Below are 18,213 nucleotides of genomic sequence, written 5' to 3'. Positions count from 1 at the left end.
TAGTTGTGTGACCCTGGGCAAGTCATATAACCCCAATTACCTCAAAAACAAAAATCTACTTGTATGATCTTCCCACCTTTACTCAAAGACATTCAGTGAAAAGGAATCCACTCCTTCCTGGGGCAATCCATTCAGCTTTTGGACAGCTCCAATTGTTCAAAAGCTTTTCTTGACATCAAGCCTAAATTCACCTTGCAATTTGTACACATTACTCCTGGTTCTTCTCTCTGGGGCCAAACAGAAAAAGCCTGATCCCTCCTCCACATGCCAGTCCTTTGTGAAGACAGCAATCAGGTCCCCACCACTGAGTCATTAATGACTACCCTTTGGGTCTAATCATTCAACTAGTTCTGACTCTGCCTAATTGTATTATCATCTAGCCCACGTCTCTGCAATTTGTTCCCTGCAGGAAGTATGTGAGAGACTTTGTCTAATGCAGTTTCTTAACCTTTTTTGGGTGAAGGACCCCTTTGGCAGGTTAATGAAACCTATGGATTCCTTCTTCAGAATAATGTTTTTTGTTGTTCAGTCATTTCAGTAGTATACAACTCTTTGTGACTCCATTTGGGGTTTTCTTGGCAAAGATATTGGAGTAGTTTGCCATTCCTTCTCCAGTTCATTTTCAAGATGAGGAAACAGAGGAAACCAGGATTAAGTGATTTGCCCACCCAGCTAGTATCAGACTTGAATTTGATTCAACTCAATGTGCCACCAATCTGTCTATAAGCACATAAAATAAAATTTTAAAATATTACAAAGGAAAACAATCATATTAAAATACAGTTATCAAAATATTTAAAATTCAAGTTTACAGACACTAGGTTAGGGACCCCTGCTCTAATTCCCTGCTAAAATCTAGGTGAACCATATCCACCCATTCCACTTTTGATTATTTTCATATTCTACCAGTTAAAAACCAAATAAAACCCAGTTAAACAACTCAGTTATAAGGCAAATAAAATAAATCTAGCAATATCTATTTTTGATGAAGTCTCCTATCTCTTAGGTCCTATCAGTTTCTTTTATAGATGTTCCCTAACCATTTCTTTAATAATATACCCTAGAATTTTGTCAGGAAGCAAATCCATATTCACTAACTTGGAGTTTCCAGACTTGACTCTCTTTTCTTTCTAAAATTTCTGATCATAGCTGTCATTCTCCAGACAACCAAATGTCTTCCATTCACCATGATCTTTTCAGTTGGCATTTAGACCACTTACAAGTGGTCATCCCTCTTTTATTTGAAGCCTTTCTGTGAGAGGGACCCCGTCCTTCCCTCAGCAGGCAGCCCTTTCCACTTTTGGATAGCTCCAATTGCAAGAAAGCAGTTCTTGATATCAAACCTAAACAGCTTCCAGTTTTTTCAACTCTTTAATAACAAGTTAGGGGGCAGGTAGGTGGCTCAGTGGATAGAGCACCGGCCCTGGAGTCAGGAGTACCTGAGTTCAAATACGACCTCAGACAGACACACTTAATAATTACCTAATAATTACCTAGCTGTGTGGTCTTGGGCAAACCACTTAACCCCATTTGCCTTGCAAAAATATAAAAAAAAAATAATAACAAGTTAGGCCACTATAGTTTCCTAGTTTCTACCCACCTTTTTATACTGTTAGGCAGCTAAGTGGAACAGTGAATAGATCACTGGCTCTGGAGTCAGTAAGACCTGAGTTCAAATCTGATCTCAAAATTTAATTGTACAAGGACAAGTCACTTAACTTCTCTGTGCCTCAATTTCCTCTTCTATAAAATGGTGATAATAATAGAACCTGTCTTCCAGAGTTGCCAATAGGATTCTATAAAATGCTTTATAAACTTTAAAACATATTATATATATATATACATGTTCATTGTTATTATTATTATTATTATTATTATTTTAGGTTTTTGCAAGGCAAACGGGGTTAAGTGGCTTGCCCAAGGCCACACAGCTAGGTAATTATTAAGTGTCTGAGACCGGATTTGAACCCAGGTACTCCTGACTTCAGGGCTGGTGCTTTATCCACTACACCACCTAGCCGCCCCAATTATTATTATTATTATTAACATTTTTGTTCTTCTTCTCTGCTGTAAGACACAAGTTGCTATGTAACAAGAGTTTTCTCCCCTGGGCAATACACCACCATCTACCCCTCTTCCAAAGACTATTGTTTCTCAGAGGCTTTTTGGCCCCAAACCTAGATACCAAATAGGCTCACAGATTTAGAGTAAGAAGAGACCTCAGAGCTCATCTAGACTCAAACATTTATTTTACAGATGAAGAAACTGAGTCCCAGAGATGATAAATGATTTCCATAAGGTCACATAACTAGTAGTAGGACAGTTGAAATTTGAACCCAGTTCCTCTGATACCAAACCTAATATTCTTTTCAATATAGTGTTCTCCCTCTCCCTAAATTTATCACGATTGTAAGTTGGTAAAATAAATCTTTTTATTGTAGTTGTCATTCAGTTATTTTAGTTGTATCTCACTCTTCATGACCCTCATTTGAAATTTTCTTGGCAAAGAAATCAGAGTGGTTATCATTTCCTTCTCCAGCTCATTTTAAAGATGAGGAAACTGAGTCAACAGGATTAAGTGACCTGCCCAGGTCAAACAGCTAACAATTGTCTAAAGTCAAATTTAAACTCTCAAAGAGTCTTCCCGACTTTAGGTCTAATGCTCTATGCAGTATGGCACCACCTAGTTGCCCCAGAAGAAACCGAAGAAATTGTCTAATCCTCATTTTAAAGATGAGGAAATTGAAGGGAACAGAGAGAAAGTGACTCAAGGTCACTCAGTTAATAAGAAAGCTGAGATTTCAATGTTAGTCTCCCAGTTTCAAGGACTGGTTCTTTCCACTATATCCCATTGCCCCCTCCATGTGAGAGAAGATTTAGAGTTGGGCCAGAATGGTCATATGGAAAGAATTCTGGATTTGGAATTGGCTAATTCAGGTGTGAATCTCAGCCCTATTAACCATGTGACCTTGAAGCTAACCCTCTCTGAAACTCAGTTTCCTCATCTATAAAACAAAAAGATTGGGCTCTAAGGTCCCCTCCAGTTCTATGCTTTTTATCCTATGATTCTTGGGGGGGGGGTGTCATATAATTCAAACCTTTCATTTTTTCAAAGGAGAACAGTGATTTGGTCTAATGACACAAGGAGTGAGTAAAAGAGTCTGAATTCAAACTCAGTTCTTCTATATCAAAAAATTTTTCAAAGGAGTTCTCCTCCCACTGTACCACAATAGTAATGCCTTCCTACTCATTAGAAAATACCATGAAGATCAGTATGTTCTCACTACAGCTCAAATTATAGGACTTCAATGCTAGAAGAGAATTTCTTAAAAATCCAACCAACAAGCTCTATTTTACCGATAAGAATACTAAGGCCCAATGAGGATAACCAAGCTTGCCAGGAAAAAAAATGGAAGAAAACTTTTAGGATTTTCAATCCCTTATCTCCAGGTTACCACAAAAATGAACTAAGGCCTGCTTCCTCCTCCCTTGATCACAATAAATACTTGTATTTATATGGAACTTTAAGGTTTGCAAAGTGCTTTACAGATATTATCTGATTTCAACCTCACAACAACCCTATGAAGTAAGTATTGTTATTATTCCCATTTTTCAGATGAGAACATTGCGGCTGAGAGAGATGAAGTGCCTTGCCCATGGTCATATTGCTAATAAGTCTCTGAGGTTGGATTTGAACTCAGGACTTCCTAGCATTCTTTCCAGTAGTCTTTCCATTATGTTACCTAGCTACTTCTTTGAATACCATTACCAAAACTGAACAAAGTCTCTGGGGTTTCCAGAAAGAGATATAGGAAAGAAGACATAAGGAAAAGAGAAGGGAAAAGAAAGGAAATCAGAGGGGAAGTGAGTAGGAAGGGAAAAGGAAAAGGGAAAAGGCAGAGATGAGATAGAATGATACATAATGAAACACAGGAGAGAGAAGACCAGGAATGCTTGCCTTAGTCAGACCCTATTTATGCCAGAGCTTAGTTCAAACAGTACTGACCCTGCTGTGGGCTTTAAGGAGCACAAGTTGGGGAGCAGGAAGGCAGCATCAGATAAATCTGCTCCAGTCTGATGAATTTACTTGTGGCTTCAACTATGTCTCACTCTACTATTTAATCAGAAATTAATTCCAGTCATAGGAATCCCTCGGGAGAGATCTGGGTGAAATGCTAAAGCTAGAAAGTATCCCAAGAAGCCATTTAGTCTGCTCCTGCTATCTCCACACAAGACTGAATTCAGGCCCCCTCCCAAAACTCACCCTTCAGAAAGATGATCAGAAAAATAGAATGAAAATCTTCCCAACAATGAGAATAATCCAAAAGAGAAATGGACTGCCACTGAGTAGTGAGTTCTCCATCCCTAGAGGAGTTCAAGCAGAGGTTGGATGTTTCATTCATTGCAGATAGCAGAGAAGATTCACTGTATGGAGAAGGGGTTGGATTAAGTGCCTTCTGAAGTCCTTCCTACAATTCTCTAATTCTATAAAACAGCCCAACCTTGGTAATGACTGTTGGGAGTTTGTTTTTTTCCCTTCTTCTTGCTGAATCTCCCTATAATCTTAGGAACTCCCTCTGTGTGCCAGCCAAACATTTCCCTCTACTGTATTTCATCTAATCACACCTTGATTTTTCTTGTAACCATTTTGAGAAATAGCTTTTGCCTCTTCATTCCTCTTCCCTTCCCCCTTTCTAAGATCTCAGTTTGGCCACAGGGAGTGGGTGAGCCTGGGTGGGGTGGGAGGAGGAGGAATAAAGCATAAGAAAAATACATTAACTTCAGTTGGGGTTTTCCCCAAAGAGAAAAGTGACTAGAATGTTCCTCACTATAACAACACAGTCTCCTCATTATTTTAAAGAGGAAAGAGTAATTTGCTTTCTTCTTTCTCGGAGTGTCTCTCTCTGAGAGAGGAGGGGATAGAGAAAGAAAGGGAAGAGGGAAAGGGAGAAAATGGAAAAGATGAAGGGGGAGAGCAAGAGGGAAAGAAAGAGAAGGACAGAGAAGGAGAGAGGGAGATGGAGATGGAAGGGAGAGAGAGAGAGAGAGAGAGAGAGAGAGAGAGAGAGAGAGAGAGAGAGAGAGAGAGAGAGAGAGAGCTAAGAATGAACAAGCTAATCCACCTGCCACTGGGGCTGAGTAAGGCAGCATTTCATCAATATACATCCACCCACTCACAATTTCTCTCCTTCTTTCACACGGGTACACATGCACACATATATTATCCTTTCCCAAAGTATACTTTACAAATAATTACAACAAATCCAAAGCATCCCTGTCTTGTTTTATATAGCTCTTCATCTAGGATCAAGGACCTTTACAGAGGTTACTCAGTTTTTTAAAGTACTTTTTTTCCCCCAGTGCCCCTTCAAATCACAAAATTACTCTTACTGATGGATACAGTAGGAGTAAAATAGGAGCCCTAAAAAATTATTTCTATCTAATTTCATGCAGGAGATAAATGTGCCAGCAATTACAAACCCTATGCCTGAGCATGTGGGTAATATTGTCTATGGGGAACCCAGCTGGGTAGTCCAGGCACATTATAGTCTTTCCCCCAGGACAGCTATAAATAGGCTGATGACATGCTGAGTAGAAGGGTATATACAAAGTTAGCCATACCCTTTGTGGGTTACAAGCATTTGACTCATTTACAAGCTGGTCCCCAAAGGTTATAAATAAAGCAGCCACCACCCTTTGAGGGAGAAAAGCTTCCTTAGCTAACTGATGAAGCAGAGTCACTCTCTCCCCCAATTTAGGACTTTTTGACAGTCTGAGGATCCCAGGCAAAAGAAGTTCATAACCTTGCCTCAGAAGGATGCCCCTCTGGACTCAGGACTCTATTCTATTCATTTGAAGGGGGCCTCTCATGCCAGGACCTATTTATCAGATCTTATCTTTACAAAGGAAAGACCTGTAGGGAGATGTTTGCCAGGTTAGTGACTGTCTTGGAATGCTAGAAATATTAGAATCTTGAATACTTTGAAATTCTCTCCTGAGTATCAGAGTAGCTCCACAAGCACACACATACGCCTACACATGCACACATCAAAATATGCCACAGGATGAGATGGGAATCAGGACAACCTTGTCCACTTATCAGAAACCCCAGGCAGCCTTCAGTTTCCAGTCTAGTTGGCCAAGTCAAAAATGGCAAGACTATTGGGTTATTCCATCCTCCATATGAATAAGCAGATGAGGGAAGAAGGCTATGGGACATGAGTGATGACTCAGTCCTGAAGTCCTGGAAGAATACTTTTCAGGCTATGAGCCTGGAGTCAGGAAGACATGAGTTCAAATCCAGATTCAGATACTTATGAGCTGTGAGAACTTGGGCTAGTCACTAAATCTCTATTGGCCACAATTTCTTTCAATTGTAAAATGGTGGTAATAAGCACACCTACCTCAAAGGGTTGTGAGGATCAAATGAGACAGTATTTATAAAAGCTCTTAGCATAATCTCTGGCATATAATAGACTCTATATAAATACTTACTCCCTTCAACTACCCTTTTCCCCTTTCCCTTTAAAAAGATATTGGGGAGAACCTGAGTTCAAATGCTGAAGAAACTAGGGAAATCTCTTTCTCTTTGGTAGGTAAAAAATGCAATAGTACTTAAGGCCCATTGTTTGGCCTCCTCTGGGCTTGCTAAGAAAGAATGATTTTCCGTGATATGCTCTTCTGTATTTAAAGAAGAGGAATTAGTGGCCAGAAAGCCTCCCTGCCTGGGGCAGGTTCCATAGCTCCAGGTAAGGATTGAGTCCAGATGGCAGACAGACAGGGAACCTGGAATTTAAGCAAGTTCACAGAGTGGCTCTGCTTGAAGACTCTAATGTTACCATGGCATTCTTGGAAAGGAAAGAAGGCAGTGGGCAGGGAGTACCTCTGGGTATATGGAGAGAACAGTCATGAGATTTTAGAGCAAAGCATCTTAACTGGGGTCCAAGAACTTGTTTGATTTTGGTTGTTTTTTAAAATATATTTTGATGACTGTCCAATAAAATTTATTTCCATTGCAATCCTGTGCATTTGATTTTGTGCATTTAAAACCTTATTTTGAGAACAGGGTCAATAGGCTTCACTAGAATGTTATGGGGTCCATGGCACACAAAAGGCACACACTCCCTGATCTGGGAGTCATGAAAAGGGTTAAAGGTCAAGAGAGATGATTATTTTAAAGGGCTATTCCAGAGCCAGAACAAACCCCACCAGCCATGCTGGTGCTGGGACAGCATTTCCTGACTTCCTCCAAGACAGAACATCAAACCTCTCACTTTCCCAGACTAGCATGAAAGCCAAGTGTGCCAATGATTGCATCAGCTGGACAGAGGTATCAGTTCCCAGATGGAGCCCCATGAGAGGGAATTCCACATGGAGAGTAGTAGGAGTGGGAATGTTGCCACTGGAAGAAGATTTTAAGACCACTGAAAAGGCGAAAGAATTTGCACTCTCTCTGGGACGTTAAAACTGCTCAGGATTTTATTAAGAAATATAGTGAAGTAAACAGGTTAAAAACTTTTCCTCCCCAAGGGTCAACAAGCACTTAAGGACAGGGTGAATAACAAGAGGCTAGGTTCAGTTGCTTGGTAGACAGAGACTGAGACAAAGAAAGGGAGATGAGGAAAGACAATCAGAAAGCTGACTGGACCAGGTCAAGTTTGAGTGAAAGTGAGTGAGAAAGATAAAAAAAGAGAGGAAAAGAGCAGACAACCATGAGACTTGGCTTAGTCTGGCTGGCCACGTGGCACAGGGGCCCATGGTGGACCACCAGGATCTAGCATAGTAGCACATGGCCTAGGAAGGAAAGAGAGATCTAGACATCCTGCAGGGTGGAAGGTAGAATCAAGAAGGCAAGAACGGGCAGCACTTCCTTTAAATGCCTTTCTGTGGTAGGTTGGACAAGGGGTGGCACTTGGAGAGTGGTCTTGCACCTTGAACCCTGTATCTTCCAAAGGCAAGCTATATACTGGTCCTTCCTGTCCCAGGGTGGGTGGACCCCAAGTTCAACATGTCATTTCCTGTCATGCCAGGTCTATGGCCAAGGTTAGGTGAAGGGGAAAATGAGAGACAGGATACAATCAAGAGGGGTCAGTCTACATCTCAAGAGCAAACAGCCTTCCACAATTAACAAGATTTTAGCAGCATTAAAGCTACATTCATAATTCTTTGCATCAAAAAGGTCTTCCCAAGTCCCAGGTCAAGAGAAAAACAACTTCTTCCCTCAGTGCAGAGAAGAAAATGATTATGGGCTTTGCCTCCAACAGGATTCTGTGATCACTACTTGGAGTAGGTCTGATATCTAAGTAAGTTTTCCAAAACAACCCAGAATGGGAATGTACACTCCCAACAATTCTCAAAATGCTTCAGAGGAATCCCCTGTACAGTCAGTATCTTGCTAACTCTGACTGGTGCTATCTACAGGAAGTATCATGTTTACCAGGATGTTTTTTCCAACAGGCCCTCCCAGAGTCACTTCTACCTAAAATTGCTAAAAAAAAAATCTCCAAATGTGTATTTGATTGTCTTAAAGATGACTTGATGACTTTGTGCTTCTATTAAAACACAGATAATAACAATAGACACATGAGCAATATTTTAAGATTTGCAAAGTCCTTTACCTTTATATTTATGTTAGCTCCATTACAACCCATTTGATAGAGGAGGAAACTGAGCCTTAGAAAATGACAATCATAGGGGTGGCTAGGTGGTGTAGTGGATAAAGCACCAGCCCTGGAGTCACAGTACCTGGGTTCAAATGTGGTCTCAGACATTTAATAATTACCTAGCTGTGTGGCCTTGGGCAAGCCACTTACCCTGTTTGCCTTACAAAAAACCCTAAAAAAATGACAATCATAAACACAAAGCTAGACTAGATTTGAACCCAGTGTGTCCCCTCTCTCATGGCACCAATTTGAGAAATAACACAGTGTCACACAAAAGTGTATGTGGTATCAGAGAAACAAGGTTCAAATCCTAGTTATATGACTTTGGGCAGGTCACAATGACTCTGGACTTCTGTCTCTTCATCATAAAATGGGGTTAGACTGGATGGCCTCTGGGATCTCATACCAGCTCAACAATTCAGAGCCTCTGATCCAAATCCATCACTCTACTGCACCATGATGCCTCACATACATAAATGTACCCTAAAGTCTTTTTAAAAGACTCCATCCTTCCTATTAAGGGCAGGGATGTTTCCATTTACATCTCCAGAACAGAAGACACTATGGTTAACACACACACACACACACACACACACACACACACACACACAGCCTTTCTGAGGTACTACCTCCCAAAGCCTCCCTTGTAGATAGAATTCCTATCTCTGCCTATATCTTCTTCAAGATGTCTATACTATATAACCCTCACATTTCCCCCATAAGCACTGATTCTTAACTTTCACTGTAGGGAAGATTGGGAAATGGTAACTAATCAAATCCAGTCTCATATTTACTAACTGTGTGACCTTGGACAAATCACAAACTCTAATGGACCCAGTTTCCTGAATGATAAAATGGGGGTGATAGCAATACCTACACAGGATTTTTATAAGAATCAAATAAATAATAATTAATAACAATAAATCACCTTTGTATATCAACAAAACCTGTCACTCCCCAGCTACATATATCCCCCCAATAAATTAAACTTACCAGGTGCCAGACACTATGATAAGCACTTAAAAATTATTAATTCATTTGATCCTCATAACAACCTAGGAGATATGTGCTATTATTATCACCATATTCCAGATGAGAAAACAGAGGTTAAGTGACAACCAGAATCACATGAGGTAGTATATGAGGCAGGATTTGAACTTGAGTTTTCCTGACTCCAGGCCAAGTGCTTTATTCACTGTACCACCCAGTTGACAACATTACTAAAAAAGGACTTGATACAGTCAGTCCCTGGTATATAGTAGGTAATATTTAAATGTTTATTCTCTTCCCCTCCTCCCATAGACTATTTTGCCCTTATTTTAGATCCCACTTATACTAATATCTGTTTCATGTTCATTTAAAATTTTTAAGACATGCAATACCCCAACATCAAAAGGCTAAGTCTTTTTGTGGACTCATTCTCATCCATCTATATCTTAACCCCACTTGGAGTAGTTAGGAAGGCAGGAAAGCGGCAGATACATAATCTGTCTCATTTCCACAATGGGAAAAAAAAATCACCCAGCTGTAAAGATTTTTTTTAATTACCAGAAGTAATTAATTATGTGACCACTTGGGCATATCCTTCAGGAAATATTTCACTCCCTAAATACCTTCCTCCTCTACCACCTAGAGCACTGGGCTACTTTACCAAGGGCATTTCTGTGGAAGGTGTCTAGATAATTTCCATTTCCAGGCAAGTCTTTACATAAATCACTCAAGGCAGGATATCTTAAAAACTCATTAGTAAAGGAATTTCCCTACAAGCACCTCTATCCCATCTTCAATTACCCCTCTATGCATATCTATGATCTCAATGCCAGGAAGTTCTTCCTTCTATCCAATCCATTGCCCCTGCTGCTTCCTCCATTCTCCAGAGTAGAGATGGAAAAACAGTTGGTCATACTCCTCCTTGTTCTAGTCATTCATATATAATAGTCATCTAGTCTATACCACCAGGCTGTTCTCCTAGGAATATACCCTCTCAATGCCATCAGCCAATTTTCTCCAACCTGTTAAGACTTCCAACTAAAAACAGAGCCAGAGAGCAGAGTTTAATTTTTTTTAAAGGAGAATCTAACTACTGCTTGTCACAATTAAATAGGAAAAATTTCAGATGGTGATCAGCATACATCAGCACCAAGATGGAAAGAAAGACTTGTTTCCACACTGGAGTCAGAAAGTGAGAGGAAAACAAGGAATGTCAGGATTATGTTTGATAAGTCTGGGAGCTTCTGAATACACGAATCCCTTTATGTTAGAAAGTACAAACCATTTCAAATGCCCACACCCCTTGATATCCAACACAGAGACCTACAATTGCTTGGACCGATCTCCCTCCCTCCAGCCCTCCCCATTCATACTACTCCAGCAACAGCATCTATTCCACAGAAAATGAAAATGGCAGTTTGCTATGTTAAGAATGAGACTGAAGCTCTCTCTACATTGGACTCTAAAATGATAACTGTGGATGCTTCCCGAGCCCTGGAGTCTGACTGCCTTACAGGTGTGGCCAGGGATGGCATTTCCCTTTGAATCTTGCATCCCCCAAATTTGTGGGGATTGCCCTGATTTCTGCAATCTGGAATCCCCGGATTCCCTGGACTGGACCCTTGCCTGGGCTATTCCAGGAGATCTTCCCATACTAACTAGAGCTAAGGGGTGGGGTCCAGTGTGATCTGTAAAGCAGAGCTCTAATCAGTCCTTCCAGAGAACGGATTCAGCAGCAGCTTGGACCAGGGGACTGGGAGCAGCCTCCATAACTCGAGGAAGGGGGGGGCGGGGAGAGCAGGGGGAGAGATGAGTGGGCTGCGAGAGCTGTGATTTACAGGGGAAATCCGGGCACCACTCGGAGTGGGGTTCTCGGAGTGGGGAGGGTTCCTGAGTGACTGGGGCTAAGACGCTCTTTGGGAAACTGCCCTGGGGAGGACGTGAACTCCCAACAATCCCCCCACCCACCCTCTTCCCAACCGCAAGATCTCCCCATTCTGATGACTGCGACCGTCAGACAGGTCTGCCCTGCCTTCGGGATAGGCTGGGGCCAGGGTACTTGGCCCCTTTACGGTGGGAAAAAGACGAGGATTGGGGGAAATCCGAGCACCACCTCCCGGCTTGGGGTGGCTAAATTTCAACAAGGAATGTGACAGCCTCACAGCAGCTGTGTCCTGCCTAAAAGGAGCTCTATTTAAAATCTTTCAACAGCTGAACAGCATCGAGGAACCCCTCCCATCAACTCCCCAGCACCACCAACCTCTCTCTCGCCATCCCCCGCCCGCATATATCCCCCCAAGAAATTAAAATGAAAATAAACTCAGAAATCGAAGCCACAGAATGGACACAGGTACACACACAGACACGCACAGACACACACACACACACACACACATCGGGTCCTTAGTCTTCCAGTGAAGGAGGGTAACTGGGGAGCCACACACGGGATCAGACAGAAACCCACCTTCTTCCCTCCCCACGTTGTTCCGAGTAGGAAACTCCCACCTCCCGGAGTCCCCCCGACAAGAGAGAGAAGCCCCCCTCCTACCTGCTTGGATGTGTGCTACCAGGGGAATGACCGAACCAACCAGACAAACGAGACTTAAGAGGCTGGTCCTTTGCCGAAACCATCCTCGTTCCTGTCCTCCTGCGGGCACACATCCTTTTTCTCCCTCTTCCCCAGGAAAACGGAGACCGGGCGAGGGGCGAAGATGGGCAGATTTAGGGAATGGGGAGGGACGGACCCGGCTCTCGCTAACCCCGACTTGCCTTTGCTGTCTGCTTACCTCAGAGACAGAAAAGGCAAAGACAAATGTGTGTGATGCAAAGTGAGGCCGAGCTGCTTTTCCTCGGTAACTAACACCTGTAGCCATTTTTGTTGGGGGAATGTTTACAAGACACTGAACTGGCTGATTCTGGGTTCCCCTCCACGAGTGAGGGAGACCTGTTTCCTTCTCCTGTGGGTTTGCCCCAGTACACCAGAAGCAGGAGCCACCATACTTTACTATTTGCCATAAGTCTCAGAGGAGAGAGGACGAGATTAGAAACTTGGGAGGCAGGGGAAGGAAAGGGTGAAAGGCAGAAGGGATCTGGAGAGATTTTAGTAAACTGATCTCACGCAAACATTTCTCTATTTTTTCACCTTGGGAAAATGGAGAGAAAGCGATGGAGTGGAGGTTGGTGGGTTGGATGGGAATAGCGGGGACAGGCAAACACATCACATCCAGGCAGAGTGTATGTAATTAATTGGTGTGTTAAGCGGCAGGTTTATGCTTTAGTACAAATGAACCTGGAGGAGAAGAAAAATGAATTCTCAGAAGGGATTCTTTAATCCTACCTAATACCGCATCTGAAAAGAGAAAGTGTTGGGGGGCAGGGAGTTCTCCTAAGGAAAATGAATTCTCCCTCGATTTAGAAAACCAATGGAAGTTAACAGTGTTCAGACACACAACTAGAAAATTGCCTCTCTTCACCCCGTCTGTCTCTCTCCTTGCTACCTACATTTCTGACTCCTTTTGTTAAATGGATAAAGAGAAACCGAAGCCCCTACCTTTGAGTATAACCCCCAAGAGAGCTCGGTCTCTATCACCATAACAACAATGCCAAACATCCCAAAAATCAAAGCATAGTCACTCAGCCGTTTCCTCTTTTCAAACAAGGCTCTCCTGTGTCCCAGTTTATAGCCGATATTTTGGTTTTTCCGTTTATTGGCCTTGGGGAAGGTGCTGATGCTGCTGGTGCCAGAGTGCTGGTGGTTGTGGGTGGCATTTGGATGATGGAGCAGGGTCTGATTAGAATGGTGATCCTCCCGGGAAGAGATGACAATCTCGGGTGGATTGCTGGAGCTAAAGATCTGGAGGGGTTGGCTTTCAGGTTCGGACTCTATGAGGTTCCTCCTGGAGGCACTTAGCCTGCTCAAGGGTTTCATCACCCCGCCACTATACTTGCACGAGCTCATGGCTATCTCCGTGAAAGGGTTGCTATCTCTCCTGTGGACCAGTGGGCTCGCCTGTCTGTGCTTGCAGCCTCCTCCGGCCCCACTTGTAGCTGTTGAACTTGGAGAATGGCCAACCAAGTGGTCATTCAGATTGAGCTGGCTGCCTTGCCTAGAGGAAGGGTGGAGGATGGTGGTAGAGTTGGAGGAAGGTGGGGCCCTGAAAGCGGTGGGAGAAGAGTGCAGCAGGCTGTGATGGAGAGGTTGGCTCTGGAGTTGGTTGAGCTGGGTGAGGGGCCTTGAAGACTGGGGTGCCAGTGGTTGGGGCTGTTGCTGCTGCTGCTGTTGCTGCTGCTGGGGGGCCAGTTGTGCCGGGGCCGGTGGTGGTGGTGGTTGTTGTGGCTGCTGCTGCTGTTGCTCATCCCCCGAAGATGGACAGGGACACTTCATGTCTTCATCCAAGTCTCCCACCCCAGAGTCATGGAAGTGACCAGAAGTGTCCATCTTGGGGATTGGTTGGATTCCCTTCCACAAACCCCCCCACCCCAATTCTGCTCTCTTTCTCTCAGGAGATTTCCTCAAAGAAAGACCGGCATCCGAGATCCCAAGCCAGAGAGTGTCTTGGCTCTGATCCTCTTTTCTTTGGCTTGGTTCGGTTCTCTGGGGCTGCCTAGAGTCCGGATGCTGCCAGTCAAGAATGCATTGTAGTGGGAAGGGGAGGAAGAGGAGCTGGGGTGGGGGGAGAACTCTGCCTCTGGAGGTGGTCTTTAGCAGAGTCTCAGGCAAGGGTCAGCTCCACTCGGCTGAAGCTCAATAGCTTTCCTCTCCTCCTCCTTCCACTGTAATATTGTAAGCCAAACCCACTTATTAGCAGCTGGTCTCATTGGCTTGGCTTAACTCTCCAACCACATCTTCACAACGCCCTCTCCACAATGCTCCTCCTAAAAGAGGAGGTTCTCCCAGTCCAGCCCACAGAGAGGGTGCATAGGCTACAGGCCGCGCAGAGAGCTGGGAGTTGTAGTTTCTCTTGCCTGACGTCTGAAGCAGCTGCCTTCTTTCCCTTTCTGACGGGTACAAGGAAATCTGTCGACCCCCAAGGAATAAGGGATGCTTAGGGCCCAGGGAGAGAGGGAGGCGGGCCAGGAGGCTGGAGGGATGCTCTGAGAAGGGATGGGGGAGGGGATGTAGATGGAAAGTTCCATTCATGCATCCTGACATCGTTAGAGTTAGAAGAGACCCTAGATAGCATTTAGCTGGTTCACTGCTCTCCCTGGGCCTCAGTTTCCTCATCTATAAAATGAGAGGATGGGAATGGATGAGAGAATCATAGAAACTCAGAATTAAATGAGTACTCAGAGATCATCTCATCCAACCTGTTCCTGAAAAGGAATCCCCTCAGAGATCTCTTCCTCCTGGAAAATCCTATGATCCCAGTCCTAACCCTATTTGATGGAAAAATGAAGAAAGTGAAGACTTGACTAGCACTAAGCCTAGTGCTTCATACACATAGTAAGCTCTTAATAAATGTTTGTTGATTATTTTTTCAAGTTGAAAATGAAAATAAGGGAGGGAGAAAGAGATAGGGAGGGAAGAGGGAGGGAGGATGAGAAGAGGGAGGGAGGGACAGAAAGAGAGGGAGAAGAAAGGAGGGAGGAAGAGGGAGGCAGGAAGCAGTAGAAAAAAGAAGGGAAGAGAGGAGAAAGAAAGAGAGAGAGAGAGAGAGAGAGAGAGAGAGAGAGAGAGAGAGAGAGAAAGAGAGAGAACCCCAGACTCCTAGTACCAGTATCTAGAAGTGCTGCTTAAAACATGAGGAAGTCAGAATGGAGCATTGAACAATGTCACCTAGAAATAAAATGTATCCATGTGAGAAGTGATCCTGGCTTCCTTAACCCTGACACCATATTCCTATGGCCAAGAAGGCAGAAGTCACCCTGCTGATCACTTCCCTTCTGTTGCCCCCCAGGATACCAACACTAGGGGCTGTGAACAGCTGCCAGGCTAGGAAGCTCAACATAATCATCAACTATTCATGAAATACCTACTGTGCGCAGGGTTCTATTCTACATGCTTAGGGAGTCACAAAGAAATGAACCAAGAGTGGATTCATTCCCTTCTTCAATGAAAGTTGATTAATTTGGGGAAAGGATCTAGTTTCCCATGACCTTTGCTTCTCCTCTACCTCCTTTCTGCACTCCGACCCTTGTTTTCATTAGTGTTCCTTCCTCTTATACCAATGATGGAACAATTGAACCCAGCCTATTTTTCTTATTCAGAGAACCTTTGGTGAGAAGTAGGGTAGGAAGGAGGGAGTTAAAGCTAAATAATATTTTTGATTATCTGTGAATATTGACTAAATGTTTTTGGATTATCTGTGAATATTGATTATCAGATTATTCCCTGAATTCTATTAAACTAGATAATTGAGAATTGAAGATCATTTGCAGAAGAAGCCATAATTTTAAAAGTCAGAAAATCAGGAGGCAAGGTGGTAACATGGGAAGACTTGTTCAAACAAAAAAATTGCATACACAATGATTATAATAGCATGAGAATAAACACTAAACAAAAGTCAAAATCTGTGATAATAAATCTTATTCCCCTTAAAAATATAATGAAACTTCTAGGAGGGAATTACAAGGACAGCATGTTGTATATATTGTCAAATGCAGACACTGGATTGGCTGAGTTTGAGGCTTTTTCTCTTATTGTTTTACTCTTACAAGAGTGAATTCAATGTGGAATGGGGGTGGGAGTCCATATTCAAACATGACTGACATAAAAGCAAAATGCATTAATAAATCTCTTTTGTTTTTAAAGACTAGAAGACCAAGTATGTTAAATTTTTATCTTGTTCTGGTCAGCTGGGTTAGAATCTCAGCTCTTCCTCTTATTAGCTGTGTGCCCTTGGGAAATTTCTTCACCTCTTAAGGCTCAAGCATGCTTCTCTGTGATAAGAAGGGGTTGTATTTTAAGCTTCCCTCTAGGTCCTATGATCCTAGTTATTCAAAGATCAACACACTCCTCATTGGGCACACCTCATACATATTTTGGATGTGTGCAGACTCACAGAATGATGCCTTATTAAAGCCAGGAAAAGATTCTGTTTAGTTTGTCATTTGGATTTCAAATTTAAGTTTAATAGCTTCTTCATGAAAGGGAGCCTGGCAGTGTTACTATCTCCCAGTTAGGCCTGGGTTCAAACCTACCCTCAGACATAAATTCCAAATCTCTAAGTTAGAGAGAGGGTATCAAATTCATTGAGGATGTCCTTCACCTTACATCAATGAAATCACAGATCTAATTTTTATATATTCCTAATAAATGATTATTCCTGTTATTAATAATAGGCACATTGATATCAAGTTTAGCATTGATTTCCAGTGCTTGCTGATTTTGAATCAATTTCAGGGAACCAAAATGATCCTGTACATCCCTGTTCTTCTCCAAGGTTACCTTCTTTATGTCTCAAAAAGGGTTAGACTGATGATGTCTAAGGTAGCATCAGCTCTATTATTCTGAGGTTTTGAGTATTGTATTTTGCTGCCCAATATCATCAGTACCTGGGTTAAGGATTTGGGCTGATCTTTCCTCTGGTCAGTTAATAAGCATTTTTAAAGTACCTATTATGTGCCCAGGCACATAAAAAAGAAAGGCAAAAATATAGTTTCTGTCCTCCAGGAGCTCAAAATCTAATGGGGGAAGATAACATGCAAACAAATGTGTACAAACAATCTAAAAAGGAAATAGTTATTGTTGTGTGTTGTGATGAAAAGAGAGAAAACTCTAGAATTAAGAAGGATTAGGAAAGGCTTCCTATAGGAAGTCAGGTTTTAGCTAGAATCTGAAGGAAGTCAGCAAAGCCAAGTCCTGAAGAAGTGGGGGGGGGGAACTATTTTATGCATAAGAGACAGCCAGGGTTTAGGGACTCACTCCATCTTTCTGGACTTCTCTTACATTTGACCCATTAATCTCCACTTCTCTGCATGACTCCTTTCTCCCCTCTGAGTTTTTGTGAGACTGGTTTTTTTTTGGTTGTATTATCAGTCTGCCTACTTTTCAGTTTCATTAGCTGGATGTACCCCCAAATCTTTGCCTTAGACTCTCTTGGTTTTTTTTCCCTAAACTCTCTAATTTGGAGACCTCACCTAATCACAAGAGTTTAATTATCATATCTATGCTGATGACTCCTAGGTCATTATTTCCATCCCAGTCTCTCTCTCAGAGCCCCAGTACCACATCAACAACAGTTGGACATTTCTTACTGAATGTATCATAGGAATCTCAAATTCATCATTTCCATAACTGAATTCATTATCTTTTCCCCAAAAAACCCCATCTCTCTTCTGAAATTCCCTGTTTCTTTTAAGAGCAGACAGCACTCTTTTTGCACCATTCTTTTGTTGCCTAGTTGACATGAATTCCTGACTTGGAGAGCAGTCACAAAAATACTACTCCTTCACCTAATCAATAGCCTTCCTTCCTCAAGTTTCTCTCTTCTCCAATATTCTACAAAGAAATCAAAGTGATTGTCCTAAACTGAAAATCTGACCATATCATTCCCTACTCAATAAACTCCAATGATTCCCTAGTACTTCCAAGATCATTTGGATCAACCCCTCCAACTAG

At 42.6% G+C, this 18,213-nt stretch overlaps 1 protein-coding gene across 1 annotated transcript in view; it reads right to left on the bottom strand.

Annotated features, from left to right (window-relative positions):
• KCNN3 (potassium calcium-activated channel subfamily N member 3) overlaps positions 1-14,414 on the bottom strand; it is a 286,582-nt gene extending 272,168 nt beyond the window's left edge. Inside the window, exon 1 of the mRNA XM_074223372.1 lies at positions 13,204-14,414. Within this exon, the coding sequence (XP_074079473.1) occupies positions 13,204-14,091 (888 nt within the window). The 5' untranslated portion in view covers positions 14,092-14,414. The remainder of the gene's footprint in view (positions 1-13,203) is intronic.
• Positions 14,415-18,213: the final 3,799 nt, after the last annotated feature.

Source organism: Macrotis lagotis, chromosome 2 (genome assembly GCF_037893015.1).
Source record: "Macrotis lagotis isolate mMagLag1 chromosome 2, bilby.v1.9.chrom.fasta, whole genome shotgun sequence".
Taxonomy (NCBI): Eukaryota; Metazoa; Chordata; class Mammalia; order Peramelemorphia; family Peramelidae; genus Macrotis; species Macrotis lagotis.
The sequence above is the reverse complement of the archived record's forward strand: the minus strand, read 5'-3'. Positions and strand labels throughout refer to the sequence as shown.